General features: G+C 39.1%; 1 protein-coding gene across 1 annotated transcript; it reads right to left on the reverse strand.

Annotated features, from left to right (window-relative positions):
* Positions 1-1,769: 1,769 nt before the first annotated feature.
* Positions 1,770-19,812, reverse strand: LOC122642986 (homeobox protein knotted-1-like LET6). The gene is made up of 4 exons (XM_043836614.1): positions 19,508-19,812; positions 19,137-19,386; positions 2,526-2,770; positions 1,770-1,984 (listed from the first exon to the last, which is right to left on the reverse strand). Exons 1-4 carry the CDS (start codon positions 19,799-19,801, stop codon positions 1,781-1,783), a joined length of 993 nt encoding a protein of 330 aa, XP_043692549.1. The 5' UTR covers positions 19,802-19,812; the 3' UTR covers positions 1,770-1,780.
* Positions 19,813-20,309: the final 497 nt, after the last annotated feature.

A 20,309-nucleotide genomic window follows, 5' to 3' on the forward strand; every position in this document is an offset into this window, starting at 1 on the left:
GTTGAGATGGAAGAGGTTGGTTAATAGGATGAAGTGGCACAGAAAGGTTGGAATTTACAGCTTGGTCAACCGAATTTGCAACATCAGCACAACTACTTTTCATGTAACCACCACCGTCCACAATGGCCGTCTTGAGTCTTAACCCCATCTAGTTGTTGGTTCAGGTTCCTCGGCTCAGTGTAGAAAGAAAGAAAGAAAAGCAAAAACTGCAGAGGTAGAGAACAAAAAACTACAATGTTAACAAAGACAAAAGCAGCTGCTGTCTCATGCTCTACGTACCCATTGTGGCAGTAGACAATAGTAACTGGCTAGCTTCCTATGAATGATCTTTCACAGTTTTGGTTTTTTGTTGGTAAAAATCTTCTTTACAGTTTACGGAAAAATGACCCGCTACAGGGAAACAGATTCTCTACGGTGCACTGCACAGACCCAGGGCCAGGAACAATGACTACCTTAGCCCTGCCCGAGTGCCTTGCCCAAGTTGGGGTAAGGTGGTCATTGGACGAAGCCCTGTGTCTACGCAGCACAATCAAAACAAGGCAGTGCATCGTATAAGATCTGGACTCCCAACTACAGGCCATATAAAAGTGATTCTACACATAGCAAAGAGGTCTGTCTCCATGGAACCACCAATGTCATCTCCATCTAGGGAGTGAAAGAACTCCCAACTACAGGCCATATAAAAGTGATTCTACACATGGTAAAGAGGTCTGTCTCCATGGAACCACCAATGTCATCTCCATCTAGGGAGTGAAAGAACTCCCAACTACAGGCCATATAAAAGTGATTCTACACATGGTAAAGAGGTCTGTCTCCATGGAACCACCAATGTCATCTCCATCTAGGGAGTGAAAGACGCCAGGTTCGGCCAAGATATTTTACCATTCATGAAATCCTATGCATTCAAAAAATAGACAATGTGATTGGACATTGGTTTGTTTCTTACTCAATTGACTATTAGACTTTTCTTTAGGTTAAAAAATTTAGTCGAATCTTAAAATTGTTAATATTTCGTTCCATAGATAAATTAGCTTTTTATTTCTTTGCAAATCAATAAATAATTAGATACTAAAAAATTTACAAAATATAAACAATAAATTATAAAACATAACTTGACACAGAATCGAGCCAGACTACGCTTTGCGCAAGACCTCAACCCTAACCCAACCCAACCTTGAACCAGACCTGAAAATTTCAACCCTAACCAACCCTAACCAACCCACAGAGTTGAAAAATCCAGCCCAAACCCTATTCAAGCTCAGGGCGGGCTTGGGCCAATACAACCAAACTTACACCCCTATCTCCATTACACAAATCCACCGCAAAGAAACTGAGACCCACATCAAATTAGCCATTACCCATCAGCACTTCACTATTCAATTTTATTTCATACACATTTCAAAACAAGCAGTTTTCCTTCACCCGTGGAGGGTTCAAACTTCCACTGGTGTGTAGAGGATATCTGGTACGGTGATAGAATTTATGACCATAGATGAGTGTACTTTTGCTTCACCCACAGTGGAGGAAAACTTTCTCCCGATTGAAACAGTGATTTAGTTCAGAAGAACCAACAGTTCCTTGGGTTTGTCCAATAGAATTATACAAGTCCACACATGAATCGAGCCCTAAAAACACCATGCAAAACCCGAGCTGAATTGGCACAATCACCGGTTGCCTCTACATACATGCGCTAATACTAGTATACTCTCTACTGGAACTATTTTATTTAATTTACCATGCAAGAATATGTGATAGGTTCAAAGATGCTGCCATCAACATTTCAAAGGAATGTCGGCGTGCAATCCATTGGGTAAGGATTTCCCATAGCATTGTCGATGAAGTAGGGGGGATGTGTTGCATCGACCACCATAAACTGCATCTCTTCTGAAGGTTTCCAGTGGCGCTTCCTCTGATTGATGAACCAGTTGTTTATTTGCTTCTGATCCAGACCTGTTGATTCTGAGAGTGCCAGCTTCTGTGATTCCTGCAACCAAACTAACAAAGTCTCACTCTTCCATGGATAACTCAAAGTTAACTGTAAGGGACAACATAGAGAGCAGGCATTGTATAAATTCCGAACAAAAGATATTGTATGCCATGAATAGACTCAGGTTTCATGATCATAACCATAACTACTGCTTTCCTCCAAAGAAAACAAATTATGGCAAACCATTTCACATTCCCTGGGGCTTTGGGGGGAGGGGGACTTGGGTTTCCTCAGGCCGTCGCGGGAACTGGAGGATCCAGCCCAGCAAAAAGGGGGGGGGGGGGGGTTGGTCATTTCACAGGGGGACTAACCTGTGAAACCCCTGTGAAATTACCCAAACACCCCTTGTTTTGCTGGGCTTGATCCTCCAGCTCCAGCCACAGCTGGAGGAGAGCCAAATTGGGGGAAGGGTTGTGGTCCGGGACATCAAACTAGCGCATTTACTATGCGAGACCATTGAATTTTTGCCTTGTAATAGCAAACAATGATGTGTTTTTTTTCTTTCATAATTTAAAAAGAAAATTGAAAGATATAGTACCGAGGGATAAGGCCATCTATAGTTTCTGCTCCACCAGTCCAACAATTGCTGTCTAGCTTCCTTTGGCAACTTTCCTTTCTTTCTCTTCTTCGAAAATTCCTGCTTGAGACTGCCCAAGTATCCACTGTACTTGCGCAAAAGCTGACCCTTCAGCTCTTTGTCTTCTGCTTGAGGATCAATGAAGTTTTCATGTGCATCAACCTCGTCCTTAGATGATCCATTACGATCTGAACCCACAACACATGCTGACGAAAAGTGATCGATCAATAAGTATTGCAAATATGAAAGCAAGATATGATGCAGAGACATAAATACACGTATTCATAGTGAATATTTGAATAAGCATAACAAATGTGAAAACAAATATACTATGTACATACATAAATAAATATACAAATGGAGTATTTGACCTCATTCCTACTTGGGACTTTAATATTTCTTCAGATACACCGATCGATTGCAACCTCAACTGGAATGAAAGCTTAATTTTAATAAAACAAATTAATTTGGGGAACGGAAAAAGAGGATTAACTGAAATATAGATATTTCTACACAAAACTCAGAACCACTAGAAAATTAACTACATTTACCAAAATTTTATAGAGATAAAACACATAAAGACCATTTAGTCATTAATCATTGTCCCTTGGTTCTCATTGCCCAAGGTTATCCTTCAAATGCTACAGAAAATTGGTAGATGTGTACATCCGTGCATGAGGACCTAATTGCAAGAAAGCAAAGTAGAACCACTATGGCAGAATGCTTTGAGCAGTATCTCCAAAAAGAGAATACACAGGAGGAATATCCTATCGAAATGTTAACAGAAAAATACGCATTGCTAGACTGGATAGCCTGTCAGCTATGCTATAGAAGGCCCATCAAAACCAAACAGCTCCTTATTTACGGACCGCCAAACACACAGAAAACACTAACAAGAAGAAGACAGAGAAAAAGATAGGATAAGTAATGCACGCCAAAAAAAAACAAAAATGGGATTTAGGAAAGACTCAAAAGGGGGCACATCAAGCAAGAATGCGGAGAAACGGCCTCAGCAAGGAATTTTGTAGAGTAACGGCCGATCGGCCGATTTTCCGCAAGGTGTAACATTAAAACTCTTGTTAGTATTCTGTCCGGGGATTGTACACATGGTGCAAGGGTGAATCCACCCTAGTTGTATATATTGCTTTCACTAGACTTGCTATAATATAATTCCAGATTTTTCACATAACAGAATACTTCCATAATTTTTTTTTTCCTGAATAGAAAAATACATAATTAATGTCCACAATGACAAAACTGGTTAGAAACCCCCCACCTTCGGCATTGCCATCAGCAGGAGAAAACTAACCAGACCAAAGACAAAAAATCACCTAGAGAACCGAAATCTAGGTCTGCATTGGGCATCAACCGACAACTCCTCTTTAACATGCTGTGGGAAATCCACCATGGCAGAGGGCACCCCTAGGTTAGCTGCCTCCAGCAAGATAATGCACAATACGGTTTGCATCCCTATAGCAATGCAAAATTTTCCATATAATAGATGATAAGAAAGGTTGAAGGGATATCCACCTAGAGAACCGAAATCTAGGTCTGCATTGGGCATCAACCGACAACTCCTCTTTAACATGCTTTGGGAAATCCACCATGGCAGAGGACACCCCTAGCTTAGCTGCCTCCAGCAAGAAAATGCACAATAGGGTTTGCACCCCTATAGCAAGGCAAAATTTTCCATATAATAGATGATAAGAAAGGTTGAAGGGATATCCACCTAGAGAACCGAAATCTAGATCTGCATTGGTCATCAACCGACAACTCCTCTTTAACATGCTGTGGGAAATCCACCATGGCAGAGGACACTCCTAGCTTAGCTGCCTCCTTAGCAAGAAAATGCACAATAGGGTTTGCATCCCTATAGCAATGCAAAATTTTCCATATAATAGATGATAAGAAAGGTTGAAGGGATATCCAATCTTGGAATACTTTCAAGATGATAATGAACAAGAAACCAACCAATTGGGAATCAGTCAAATATCCATCAAAATTTTCACATTTCTTCAATTCAATTGTGCATCCACATTACCAACTTGTGACTAACATTCTTAAATACAAATCCATAATATTGCAAACAAAAGAATCTACCTTTACTGTTGTACATTGCAGCAAATTAAGCTTCAAATAGTACCATGGATGCAATGGTCAAATCATTTAGGCAGCCCCAAGAAGTTGAGATAGTTATACAGCTCATTAGGTTGAGTTGAAACAGAATGATACATTCATGGCCACGGAAAGACATGGAAGGAACAAGATCAGCTTAGATAAATAAGATTATTACACAGGGTTCGCACAGAGCCTACATTCCTACAAGGTATCGTGGATGAAAAGCCGAAAAATGTGATCTATATCTTTTCCAACATTGATTCTGACATCTTAATCTATCAAATGTGACACAGATCTAGGTTCTAGTGATGTAAGCCAGCCATTAATGGTTATGTATACAGTGAGAGGCATTAATATTTGATTAGTTTGAATTAGGAAATTCAGAAGTATCACAGCAATTGAATCAGGATTCCATTAATTTAGTTTTCAAAAGACTTCAAGTAGTGTCATACCAATAACCATATAAACCTTGGTAACCTTTGATTTCCTTCTTGTACCCATGAAACTTTAGCAACCAAATAAGTAAGATACTATAATACAACGTAAAATTCATGTACTGTCATTTGGATGATCTGGAGAAAATCAATTGGTCTTTGAAGGAAGATCATCTAATCCATTGCAACTAAAGATGAAGTTGCTAAATTGGCTTTAAGATATTGGAATGTAAATGCAAGGTTTAAAGTATCGGTATCGGGTAGTGTATCAGAAGGGTGATTTTAAGAGACGTATCGTATCGAAAATACATATCGTACACTACAGATACACATGAAAAAATACACTTTTGAAGCACAAAACAGTCTAAACAAGCAATATATAACACCTATTATGCATAAACATTAAAATGGAGAACAACATACAATGAGACCAAACTTTCAACGATTTGAGTACAAATCCTTGCCAATGATCAAGTTCGAAGCATCAACTAACTTAGTTTTACCTAAATCAATTGATTTATAACGAAAAATGGGATTAAAAACAATGATTTTAAACATAAAGATCAAGTATTTTGAAACCTACATTTTTGTGTGTGAAATCGATCTCTTTCATTGTCTGATCTCAAAAACAAAATCATAGTCGGATAGTCACCTGGGCCTTTAATGGCCGTGTCAACATATATCAGTTGGTATTGACCGTAAACAACCCTCTTAAACATATTGGTGGAAGTTGACTCTATGTTTTTTATTATCAAATAAATGCCCATAATTGCAATGATTGGCACCTATGGCATTTCTTGTGGGATATACAAAATCAAAATTCATATTCTAAATGCTAGTTTCAGTTACGCAACCGAACACTGCTTCCACTACTAATAATGCACGGACTTGAATGCACTCCCTTGAAGACGGTATGCAGTCCGAATTCACTCCATCGATGCACTCACTTTCACATTTTCACAGGGTGCTTATTGACGGTAACCATTCCCATCGTTTTTGGACTCTCTGTCTTTGGAAAACAAAATCCACATATATGATATGGACTCTCCCAAAGATATTGACTTGGTTATGGACTCTTGTCTTGGGTGCATTGGTGATAATTAATGTGATCTCCAATATCTTGTTTCCTAGTTTATATACTCTAGGAACTCTCTCTTGTAAACACATATATATATTCTCCATTGGAGAATCGAATAGTCAAGCACATTACATTGAATTACGGCAGATTGACTGTGGACTCAGCCACATCATCTGCCACAGTTACCCCTCTCTTATCCCACACTTCTTCTCCCTCTTTCAACCAGGCCCATCATTATATTTATGTAATCTCCAATACCTTGCTATATATTTTATGTGATATATATTCTCCATTGGAGAATCGAATAATCAACACATTTCATTGAGTTAATAGTTCTCCCTATAAGTAGTCCCTTTTCTTCAATGGAGGCCTCATCTGATGCGGATTCTATATCACTTCAGATCAATTTCAAAAGCAGCCACCGTCATATTTTATGATGGCCAAAGTGTAGCAATGCCCACATGGAGCCACATGAAGGCCCAACACCAGCCATGCCAGCCCATCTGCGCCTAGCCAAGAACATAGTTCTAAAACTCGTCTCGACTCTGCGAGATCTCGCCGAGTTTCTCGATTTTTTGAGAACCCGAATCGAGATGGGAGGCGATATTCAAAATTACAATATCTCGCCGAAATCTCGGCGAGATATCTCGTCTAGGGTCGATATCTCGGTTTGACCCACATTTTTGCCCATGTACCACTTTAATAATCCACCTAACTCAATAGAACTCGTCGAGATATGGCGAGTTCTGTCCAAAACCCCCAAATAAGCTCTCTTCTTTCCAAAACCACTCTCTTTCTACATTTTTTGGATGGATTTCATGACTTGAACTTCTGGAGAGGTGATTCAGTTGGACATTCGAAGATTCAACTACATATTTTCAAGATTCATCACAAATTTGAAGGATTTTTCAAAGGTAAACTATTTTTCTCCGAATTTATTTTTATTTAAAAAAAATTTGTTCAATCCTTGGTAGATTCATGTCATTTTAAGATATGTTTCACAACTTTGGACGATCTACCAACTTCGGGTTCAAAGTAAAACTCATATTTGGACTTTGTTTTTGAGAAATCTGATAATGCAATTGTGTTTAAATGGCAAAAAATAAGCTGAATACCAAGTTTCAGACCCAAACTAGGTCTAAAACCCACCGAGTTGAGGCTTCGAGTCTTGACTCGACTCGATTTTTCGAGGGACCGAGATCCCACCGACTTCGAGCTTTAGTACCTTGACCAACAATGCCACCTCACTCATGTCTTTAGTGAAGGATGACTCATCAATTCTGGAACTTTCCAAACATCATAAATTCTAGAAATTCTGGTTTTTGGAAAGTTGCAAAAATATGGATTTTGACCAACCATCTCTTGTTTTGGGAAAGTCCAACAATGAATTGAATGAGTAAGAATTACTCAGTTGAGTTTATGATACCATTTCTGATACCACAGAGAATTTCACAACAGTCTAGAAGAACTGTAGCTTTTCCCCTTCGCTTCTGCTTTCTCTTTGTGTTCATGTTACTCAGTTACACACAAGGTTCTTAATCCCGGGATCGGTCTACACCGAAAGGATCGGTCAAAATCGTTTTGGATCAGTCTAAAGTAGAAAATATCTTGGTTTTATTGGATAAGTCCTGGAATTGGTTAGTACTGGTTAGAAAAAATATTAAAAAATTAAAAAAATATATAAAAAATCTAAAAAGCGGTAATCACAAGGTTTGTGGGGAATTAACCTTATCCACTACCACCATAATCACCAACTTATACCCTAATCCCTATTTCTTTGTTTAACTTATATTGATTTGTTTCATCAACCTCACCCACTACCACCATTATCCCTATTTAGAGTATGTTTTTATGGAATTAAATCCTACTTTAATCGATTACCCAATCTAAAGGGGTAGTATCCCCCTTTTTTCTCCAGGATTTGAGACTCCCAAATCTCCAAATTGCAAATCTGGGTTTTAAAACCCTAACCACGTAATGTAATGAAATCGCAAACGGATGAAATCAATGTTTACTTTGAATAAATTTGTTGTTCCCCTTTCTGTCAATGCTCTTTACCATCTTGACCTCTCATAGATCCCCAGACGGTTAAGCCTTAAATTCTGGGTACCAAGCTCTGACTCCAATTGAAGTTTCCAGGCACTGAGAGGGGAGGGGTGAATAAGTACACACAAAAATTTCCTTTCAAAGACTCCGGTCGACCACCCTGTTTAGCTGGCAAACCAAATCACAAACACATCCACTCCTCTTCCCAACACAACAGGAAAGTAGTCTACCAGATGTGCTCACCCACTCTGCAGACAAAGGCACTACTATGCAAGACAAGCAATCAAATTACACAAATTTACGAGGTTCGACAGTATGCCTACATCCACGGAGTGCCCTTACTGGGCAAATCTCAATAATCTCCTCACTAGAGAACCCTCACTAGGCTTTACAAGTGTCTCTCACTAAGGTCTTATCCTTTGTAGCACAAGGTAAATAAATGAGGTTTAAACAACACTCAACATTAAGCCCAGGTCAACTATGGCATTTCATCAAACATGTGGCATGCCCACAGTGACTTACAACATACTCCCAAACCCAAAAACAAATATAAGTTTCCCAATATATATAACAAAAGAGATTAGGGATTCAATGCCTCACTTGGGCTATGCCAAGTGGAATCCACTGCTCCACATGCCTAGAAGATCAAGCAATCAACTCCAATGGCAACCAAGAACGAAGCCATCTTTAAATAAGGTTTTCAATGAAAAAAATAGGCTTCTGCCGCAGAGCTTTTTTCCTGGAGGCGCCAAATCAAAAAACTAATTCTTCCAGTGTGTAGATCTCGACGAGCTAACCCAAATTCTTCCAGTATGGCCAGATGACTCACCAGGTGCTCTCCATGTGCCCGACAAAAGTCCTCTTAGGACTTGGCTTTAAAGCCACAACCACAAAGCTCATCATACGCATGCCCAGTGCCTGTGTACATCACACCCTTGCAACCATACGCTACGTGCCACCCAAATGCATGCTGCTAGGCCATGCCGTGCACACAAGCCATGTCTTGCTAACCATGCTGCTACTACCATTGCCTTGCCATGCTGCTGCTACCCAACCAGCAAACACCGGTAGCCATGTCACCCATATTTTGCCGCACATCATCCATGCCATATGGCATTATTTCTGCCCAAAAACTCTGCCACATCATCAGAACTTGCCACATCACCTCCATGTGGGCCCCACCTAGTTGTAGGCTCATTTTAGCTTCCAAGGCATGATTTCAAGCTCCCAATCATAATGCCATCATTCCAAAAGCCATGGGCCACCATCTCCTAAGCTGAAACACATCAAGCTCCACAAGCACCTTGCACTGCTACCACCACACACTGTGTTTCCAACAACGACAACTTTCATCATGGGAACAACAATCTCCCCCCCCCCTTCCTGAAGTCGTTAGCAACACCTATAAGGCATTTCTTCTCCCCCTTTGAGAACAAATACAAAGGGTCCTCAAGGACCAAAAAAATATAAAGACAGATACTCCCCCTGAGATGAGGACTCCCCCTAAAACACACATTCCTCTGAGAGTCATTAGAGATGTGAAACATCTATGGAATCTAAACACTCCCCCTGCAGCCATGTTGTCCTGCAGGTGACACCACCAGAATAAGACTCTAAAGGGGTGATAATTTAAGTGCTAGCATTATTTCTAAGAATCTTGTACCACATTCAAGAACGAAGCACATTGACATTAGATATCACTTCTTGAAGGAGCAGGTTGCTTTGAATGAGGTGAGGCTGGATTTTGTTCCCACAACAAACCAAGTGGCTGATATCTTCACTAATCCATTGTGCAAGGAAGCATTTGAGAGGTTGAGGACTCTATTGGGTGTTGTCTCACCCCCTTAGAGTCTTATTCTGATGGTGTCACCTGTAGGACAGCATAGCTGTAGGGTGCGTGTTTAGATTTAACAGATGTTTCACATCTCTAACTACTCTCAGAGAGTTGTGCGTTTTAGGGGGAATCCTCAACTCAGGGGGAGTATCTATCTTTATATTTTTTTGGCCCTTGAAGACCCTTTGTACTTGTTGTCAAAGGAGGTGAAGAAATGCCCTATAGGTGTTGCCAACAACTCCAAAGTGGGACATTGTTGGCAACACAGTGTGTGGTGGTAGCAGTGCAGGTTGCAAGTGCAAGGTGCTTGTAGAGCATGAAATGTTACAGTGGATCTGTTTCAGCTTTAGACATGGTGGCCCATGGCTTTTGAAATGGTGGCATTATGGTTGGGAACTTGAAATCATGCCTTTGAAGCTAAAATGGGCCTACAGCTAGGTAAGGCCCACATGGAGGTGATGTAGCAAGTTTTGATGATGTGGCAGAATTTTTAAGTAGAAATAATGCCATGTGGCACATATGATGTGCAACAAAATATGGGTGCATGGCACGTTGGCACAGGTGACATGGCTACTGGTGCTTGCTAGTTGGGCAGCAGCAGCCCAGCCAGCATGGCAAGGCAATAGCAGAAGCAGCATGGTCAACAAGACATGGCTTGTGTGCACGGCATGGCCTAGCAGCACGCATTTGGGCGGCACGCAACGCATGGCTGAAAGGGTGTGATGCACACAGGCACTGGACGTGCGTACGATGGGCTTTGTGGTTGTCGTTATGAAGCCAAGTCCTAAGAGGATTTTTGTCGAGCACATGGAGGATACAAAATCAGTCTTCCATGCCTTAGAAAAATTTTGGATGCCAATTTAAAGTGCTCTCTGGAATAAGAACGTTATAATGATTTTTGTGATTTTTTTAAATCACCCGGTGAGTCATCTAGCCGTACAGATGGAGAGAGAGGAGGTGATGTGGAGTACAATCATATAAGATTCGATTTTTTTAGCCACGTGGATTGGTCATAGTTGAAAATTCGTTTTCCAAAAAACGTGGTAGATTGCATGGCTGAAATTAAAAGGGTTGTATAGATTTTAAATCCTTCTATTTGATTAATTGGCACTTGATCACTCTGTGCTTCAATATTGTATGTGATCAAATGTTGATCCTATGGTCTTAATTGATCTGATCCGGTGATAATCAACAGCGATGATCAAAGATTGGATATCATTTGTTGTGATTTACGCACATGCGTAATTGAGGACTTTAAGTAGTGAAATTTCTGTTTGTCACGAGCCTCACTAGATTGGGTGGCTGGAATTTTCATCTAACGGTCGCGTCTTTATCCTAATATATGATGTCAATCGTACAGCAGTGATTAAAGCGTGCCCGAGAATTGCGCCGACGGCGTGTATTGTTTGAAAAAATTCTAAATAAGACTCTGTGGTTGGCCTAACTTGTTTCTTAATTTCTAGGAACTACACAACTCCAAATAGGGCATGAAATATATCGATTTGGGGTAGCTTGTTGAGATCTACAAATTGAAAGAATTAGCTTTTCCATTTGATGCTTTCAGGAAAAAAGCTCTGCGGCAGAAGCCTATTTCATTTATTGAAAACCTTATTTGAAGATGGCTTTGTTCTTGGTTGCCATGGGAGTTGATTGTTTGATCTTCTAGGCTTTGTGGAGCAGTGGATTCCACTTGGCGTAGCCCAAGTGAGGTATTAAATCCCTAGTCCCATTTGTTATAGATATATTGAGAAACCTATATTTGTTTTTGGGTTTGCGATTATATTGCAAGTCATTGTGGACATGCTATATGTTTAATGAAATGCCACAGTTGGCCTAGACTTGATGCTGAGTGTTGTTTAAACCTCAATTATCTACTTTGTGCTACAAAGGATAAGACCTCAATGAGAGGCACTTGTAAAGCCTAGTAAGGGTTCTCTAGTGAGGAAGTTATTGAGATTTGCCCAGTGAGGGCACTCCGTGGATGTAGGCATATTGTTGAACAACGTAAATCTTTGTGTACTTTGATTGCTTGTCTTGCATAGAAGTGCCTTTGTCTGCAGAGTGGTTGAGCACATCTGGTAGACTCCTTTCCTGTTCTGCTGGGAAGAGGAGTAGATGAGTTTGTTATTTGGTTTACCAACTAAACAGGGTTGTCGACCGAAGTCTTTGTAAGAAAATTTGTGTGTGCACTGATTCACCCCTCCCCTCTCACTGCCTGGGAACTTCAAAATTTTTCCTTAATCGATTCCCCAGTAAAAAAATGGTAAGATCCCCCTAATTTTCCGTGGATATGAAGCTCCCAAATCTAGGAATATTTGCTTCAAAGATTCAGGACAAAGAACAAGGAAACATGTTTAACCGTTTGTCATATGTGTCGGATTAGATCGGCCGATCCCAACGAGTTATCCAATCTAACTACCATTCCATGAAACCTAGATAGGTTTGGCCATATCTCGGGATTATTCATGACCGATACCTGTCATACCCCGGCCTAGTTTATAAGGACCAAGTGTGACTGGATGTCTCAGACATCTAACCAACCCACTAGGATAGCAAATGCAGTACTCTATTCGCAATTTCATTCATAATAATCAAAATCTAAATGCAACGGAAGCAATTAAATAAGGCAATAAAACAGTAATAAAGAAGAACTAGTGATAACAATTATATTTATATGAACATTTATGTACAAGAGAGTTATATTGGTGATTCACAAAAGGAGTAACTCAAAGACCCTAAATGACTATATACAATAACTAATACAAAAGTGTTATAACAAAAGAGGAAGAAAGAGCTTGATCATTTTGGAGGATCAGGAGAATGTGCATCCATCACAGGAACACGAAGCATCGTGCTCAACCAGGAGAGGAGTATCAGCTCCATGAGCAGCAGGAAAGTCCTGAGTAGAAGGAATCCCCACAGAAACACTAGCAGCAACGAGAGTAGCTTCATCTATAAGAAAAATAAGGATATCCACGGGGGTGAGCTCTCCACTGAGCCCAGTAAAGGAATGCATGCAAACAAACACAATAATTTATGATGCATGTTCTAATCTAACATGCTCCTAACACGGATACTAAGTCTCATGAGGTTTAAGTACTACTGTAGTAGATGCTAACCTTGGTCCCGGAAACACATAACCAGACGTCGGTCACCCGAGCGAAACCATTCTACTACGGTGAGGACCCACCAGTTCAGGCATGTCACCAGGCAGCCCAACCAGCAAACCCCCAAAGACCAACCCTACTGTTTATTCCCATAGCGGAGCACAGACGCTAACATGGGACAGTGAATGGTACCCCGACATACCCTTCGACTGTACCACGGATTGTCCAATACCTCTTCCCCTATTGGTAAGAGACGTAGTACCGTGCGATGACATACAACCTAGCCCAGTGCAATCTATTCATGATGGCACATGTATGGATAGCTGAATTATAAAAGTACAATACCTCACCATCAATACATTCACAACAAGAATAATATTAATGCAATGCAAGATGCCAATGCAGTCTAGTTCACATGCAGATTCTATTGCAATAAATAAAAGTTAAGAAACCATATGCATCTAAGTAGTTTTGATGATGCATGAAATGGAATTCAGAACAACAGCAAATTAAAGTGATAAACACACCAAAAATTAAAATCAAAGTTCCCTTACCTGTATAGTAGTCTAGTCCTAGTCAAATACTTTCCTAAAGATCCAGTCAAGATAGAAAAAATACAGGAATTACAACCCTAATTCACATACAAACAACATCCATTAGGTTCAGATAGAAGCTAAGGGCAAACCCCAAGATACTAGGGCAGCAGGGGCACCAAAAGGAGCAGCCGGATTCAGAGGGATACAGGGCTGAACGTCCGGCCCTGGGCCTACAACTGCATCCGGCCCTGAGGACGAATTGGGGGTTTTGCTCTCCTTGGATGGATCTTCACATGCATGACTTGAATTTCATCATTTGACCTAATTCTAAGGTGGATCAGCTTATTTGGTTGTTAATTTGGGGAATTTTAGTAATAATTTCAGATTGGTAAATTAGGGTCCAATTTCATGGTTAAGTTCTCCATTTGGGAATTTTGACAAATAAACCCAAATTGGTTGCTTTAGGGTTTATCACTAGGACAATAAACACAGAAATTGGGTCCAGAAGAGGATTAGTCATGAAATTTCAGGTCTAACTGAACCAGGACTGATCTAAAACAGTCCAATTTCATGTAGAAGCCTAAATATCTAAGCTTGGTCTTGAAGCTTTAATGGCAGCAAGGTGATTTGGCTGAATTAGAGTTAGAGAATAGAGAAGATAAAGAGGGAGTAGCAGGTTTTCCATAGCCTACCTAAGTGTAGTAGCAAGAACAAAGTGAAGGCAGCCTCCAATTATGCAGCGAAGTCTCCAATGGAGGTTCCAAAGCTTGAATTCCAAGTATGGGATCAAACTCCAAGTACAGCCCTCTCTTCTCCCTCCTCTTTTTCTTATTCTCCAAGGCTTCCAAACTGAATCGTTTCCTCTCTTAAGTCTTTGGAGTTGTGAATAGTGATTTTTAAGAATGGGTTTTATATATATAGTGGACTATTTAAGGGTTGTTTGTTTAGTTAAGTTAAAAATCAGATTCTAAAATAGATTTTAAAATAGATCTTAAATAGAATTTCGTACCTAAAATCTTGTTCTAATTATATAATGATGTCATATGACATCAGGGATAATCCAAATACGGGTAAATGTTAGGAATAGGATTCTCCACTGAGGACGTGGGTCCCATAGAGGTAAATTGACCAAACTACCCCTAGAACTCTAATTGGTCGCACATAACACTATAAAAATACATTTAAATTATACTTACATCGAGTTTAATTAAGGGAGAGGTTCTACATAGCCTCCAAGTAGCAAATCTGACACAGGTAACTCCGATGCGGCATTCCACAGGGGTTCTATGACTCCAGAAGGGCAAGTTGGGAAGAATCCCTAGAATCCTCCATAGTAGTGTCGAGAGATTCATTTAAATTATACTTACATCGAGTTTAATTAAGAGAGAGGTTCTGCATAGCCTCCAAGTAGCAAATCCGACACAGGTAACTCCGATGCAAGGTTCCACAGGGGTCCTCTGACTCCAGAAGGGCAAGTTGGGAAGAATCCCTAGAATCCTCCATAGTAGTGTCAAGAGATTCATCTGTATCCTCGACCGATGCAGCCCATAGCATCGATGCCACCAGAGACTCAGAGCTGGAACCTAAAATCACACAAGTTTCATAAAATTTAAATTTATTGCAGATTTCACAATATCGATCCGATCCGGCCAATCCGATCCGAGATTACTAACCATGGTTACACACTCTACAGTAGAGTCAGAGTGTGTTCTTGACTCTCCTGATCCATAGCTTCCAATGAGACTGCATCATTATCTTTTTTTGGCTGAGAAGAATGCCCCTATCGATCGATTCTGGGAAAAGAAATTTCTTCTGTGCTCCTATTGTGATCTAAACCTACCTTTGCGTCTATCTTGGCATACTTAGTCATCAAATTTTCCCTAATCAGAGGGGTGTGGACATACTTGTGCAAATTTCAGGCGACGATTACAAGAATGATGGGGAAGTTAACAGAACCCAACGACATTTTGGATACCTTTGACTTTGAGTGCAGAACCTAACATATACAGTACATTCATTCTACAAATAAAGCATCCATTTATTGAGTTTTCAACAAGTAGCAGTAAACACCCACATTATTAAGCTACACAAAATGCATTTTTGATCTGCACAAAAAGTCTCAGCTATTCTAATAAAGATATAGATATATACATCCGATCTGGAAGCACAAAATTTTATAAACTGGTTACCAGAGATAATGGGTGGAACCAAACTATAAAATGCTACTTTAACCATCAGAGGACAAAAAGATTGATACATTTATCAATCCACCCAACCAAGTGCTTCAAATAAAGGCTATCCTCAAGAGACATTTAAGGAGAGGGGAGGGGGGAAAAAGGAAACCATCAAATATTAGAAGGGGAATTTTTTAAATATTCTCACACAGAAATAAAATCCATTATCCACGTGAATAACACAGAGATCAATCAGTCAAATGCAATACTTCATTCTAGATCTTTTCCTGAGTTCCATACTCCGATGGTTAAGCATATTTAACAATCTTCTCCTAATAGCCATCCTAAAGCTGAGTTGGTTGTGCACCCAGTTATTCAGTCTCAAAAGGAATCAAAATTTATTGATGGACCATTATCAGTTTATCACTTCTTGGGGGGTACGTTCTTTAATGAACCACCACTGTAACAGTCTCAATATGAAACCAAATAAATCATATATTTATATATAGATTGTGATGAGACACACAAGCTACAATATAATGCATCTCATGCACAGATTATGATAATATAAAGTTATTCATCTTCAATTCCCAATGTCTCCTCTCAGATATAACTATGAAGAATTGTTGTAAATTTGCCAATACATTCTTCTAGAGAATGATTTCTGAGAATAAATTCTAATTGTTTTTCTCTTTCCATTTTTCTTCTTCCAAAGGAAGACAAGTTAGGAATTAGACCTTTCCATGCTTGACAACCCAAAAGGATGTAATTAGAGTCATCCATGACAAGATAAGAATATAATTAAGTCTAGCAGACCACTTTTGTTTGGGAAGGGGGGAATCTAATTCAAGTATTTAAAAGATTAACAATCAGAGAATAGCATTTATCGAAGGTGAAAACCATGAAGCTGATGAAGCTAGCTATGAAAGGAGTTGAGAAAACCAAACTGACATACCGGCATTGATCTTGCTTACATTGAAGAAAGGCGCAAAAAAAATAATAAACTTATACCAACTAAAGGAACAGAAAGTGAGAAATGTAAAATTTCCCTGAACACTCATGACTCAACAGCATGGCATCTAATAGAGGCTAGATTTGAAACATCTGTTGTGCAATTTCACCCGAATCAGAAAAAATTTCCCAAATAATAGCAAGATTAATTCAATGCTCATGAAGAAAAGAAAACCATGTGTAGTATCTTCATTTTAATTAAAACAAAGGCTGCGCCATCTTATTAAAAAGAAAGAAAACAAAAAAGGCTTGAGTTTCAAACAGAGTTAGATGAAAAGTTTACAAGCTGTGCACTATCACAGCAGTTCCATAAGAGCTGCTAATCCACTTAAAATAAGTTCAATTAAAATGCAAGAGAAAGGTCTAATCTTATTCCTATTAAGAATTACAAAAACCCCAGATTTCTTTCTTTTATTTTCTATTTGTAGGGATTTCTCTAGTTTTGTTGGAACAAGATGATTTGAAGATAACTGCATTTTTACAGTACTACTAATAGGATCTAATTATATCTTCTTAGAAAAAATAGAAAGGAATCTTAAAACATATCACATGGCTTGGAGATCGAGCATTTCAGTGCACTAGGCTCCCGCTACCGTAGGGTCTGAGAGGGGTAAATGTACGCAACCTTACCCCCTATTCGTTGATAGCAGATTTTCAACTTATGAGAGGCCCTCATATATTAAAGCATGATTGGAATCCTGAATGTTGAGTTCCATTTTGTCTCCCTTGTTACAATATGCATGAGGGTGATACTAAGATACTTTAAATTTTTGGTTTCCTCAAGCTGGATTTGCTTTGTAATTGTTTAAGAAATACAAAAAATGAAGTTTCTTTTGCATGCTTTAGATGTATATATCCAGGATACCATCTCTGATTAAAGCATCAGAATTTCCATAAGCATTCAAAGGAACGAAAAAATATAAATCAGTTTGAAAATAATTAAGAAAATGATATATTATTAAGAAAAACTGCCAAGGACCTAAGAATGCATATTATTGCACATTGAATATAAATTGGTTGTCACATTTTGATTGTATGACTCATATACTAAGGTGTCTTTTCATATAAATGTATGGCTCATAAACTAAGTTGTCTTTTCCAAAAAGCTCCACCATAAAAGGCACTAAGAACTTGCAGATTTAACAAATCTTGACTGATATTAATAATAAAGTCTAGATAAGCTCAAGGAAAAAAGTAGGTAACAACCATTATGAAAAATTTAGGCTATTCAATGTAACCTTTTCAACTGAGGTAGGGTATTTTTTTTATAATCTTGAAATAATAATTTTCCCCTCCTAAATTGAAAAATGAGACACATCAGTCTTATATTGAAGAGCTGTAAACCAATCTCAGCTAAAAGAACACCCCCCAACCCCCCCCCCCCCAAAAAAAAAAAGAGGAAAAAGGAAAAGCATAAGATTGCATCCTCTATAAAGTGTGAAATGTGATGTACCAGTCTCAAGTCGAAGCTGTAAGAGCCAAAATTCAATAGGAATGCAAGATTTTTGATAGAAGGAAGAAAAAAATAAATTAAGTACAACCTATAATTCCTGTGAACCATCGAGTCTTTTAATGCAAGTTGCGCCCTAGGTCATCGGGCCAACGAGTAAACGACTGCTTAAGCGTCAGTCACACATAAACTCTTACCTAAATCAATATCATGTACATCTCAAGCAAACCAGTTGAAAATATTCTCAATCAACTCTCATTATCTTATGGATACTACCAGTAAGAAAATTATTAATCTAATGAAAAAAAAAAAAAAAAAATCAAAATCACTCGAAGAAAACTGTAAATATAAGCTTTTAGCAACTAAGAACTACACTCCAACCAAAAGAACTTCCAGACTTGTACTCCAAAAAATCTTCCATAAACACCCCTCAAATCGATCCATTGTCTTCTACAGTTGCATTCAGTAGTTTGTCAACTAAATCTCTCCCTACCCTTTCTTCCCCCTTCTCCTCTACTACGTATGTTTCATGGACAGAAAGGAACTCACTTACCCTCCACAGAGAGAGAGAGAGAGAGAGGAAGCTTCTTTTCTTGTCTCAAAGAAAAATCATGAAAAATTAAATATAAAATAGCTAAACCAATTAAATTAAAGAAATTTATAAATTAAAAAAAAAGAAAAAAAAAGAATACACTGCCTTATGTTTCCGCCTACATGCATGGGCAAAAGCTGCAAGAACTTATAATTTTAATAAACAAAGAAAATAAAAAGAAAGGGTCATCACCAGAATCCGTGGAAGAAGACACAGTGAGAGACTTGAATTGGCATTCAATCCTAGAGAGGAACATCATAGCTTCTTTAAAGGGTTTGGTGAGCTCTTGTTCATACTTAGTGAGCATCTCAGTGTAAGCTTCCATGAACTGATCAAGTGCTGGGTCTTCACCTAAGCATCCCTTTCTGTTCCTAGCCATGGCTTCTTCAGACGACGCACAAGCTTCTTCTAACCTTGCCACCACTTCAGGTGGTGCTCCCACCTGTTTGGAAATAAGAAAAGGACACCCACCCATCTCTCACTTTAGGTCAATGGGTCTCTTTCTCAATACCCTAAAAATTAACAAAGATTAAAGGAAAGATTATTATCTTCTTCTTCTTTACCTTTTGGCAGTTGACGTAGGCAGTTAAGAGACGAGGATAGTAAGGATGAGACATGATCTTAGCCCTGATAGAGGAGGAACCATTGCTGGTGGTGGTAGTGGTGGTGGTGTTGTCGTTGTTGAGGATGAGGGAAGAAAACCCATTCCCACTACTACTGGTGTTGTGATTAGGAGGAGGAGAAGTCATGAGAGGCTTCATCATCATCATCAAGGAAGACAACCCATTTCCACTATTATCTCCAAAATTCATTAAACATGAATTACTACTACTACTACCATAACCACCACCCTGCATCTCTCTCTCTCTCTTCTATATTAATTAAGAGTATTCTGTTAATAATATCTTTTGGAAGTTCTCCCGGGTTTTATGCTCTTCTACTGCTTTCTCTGGTGTTAGAACAAAAAGCAAAAATTCAGATTCAGGGTTCCTTTGGAAATGAGTAATTTTCCTTTCTGCACATTAAAATCATTATTAGTTCAGTCTCTTTTTTGATTTTTCTCGCTTTGGGCTTTCCTTCTCCCTCCCTATTATTTCTCTCTCTGAGCCACTCAATAGTGAATGAAAACTGTGATATGAGAGAAAGAGAGAAAGAGAGAAAGAGAGAAAAAGAGATTTTATTTGTGACGCATAGTAAACGCGGTGTTTGGGAGTGAAACAGGAAAGAATAAAGGGCGGCCCATAATATTATCCTGTGCCTGCAGCCCACTCTGTAAAACTTTCCTTCCCGAGATCAAAAACCCTCCTCCTCGATTCTTGCACTGCCACTGATCCGCTGCTATAACAGGCTTAAGAGATGGAGAGA

This window comes from Telopea speciosissima, chromosome 10, assembly GCF_018873765.1.
Source record: "Telopea speciosissima isolate NSW1024214 ecotype Mountain lineage chromosome 10, Tspe_v1, whole genome shotgun sequence".
In the NCBI taxonomy this organism is placed as follows: Eukaryota; Viridiplantae; Streptophyta; class Magnoliopsida; order Proteales; family Proteaceae; genus Telopea; species Telopea speciosissima.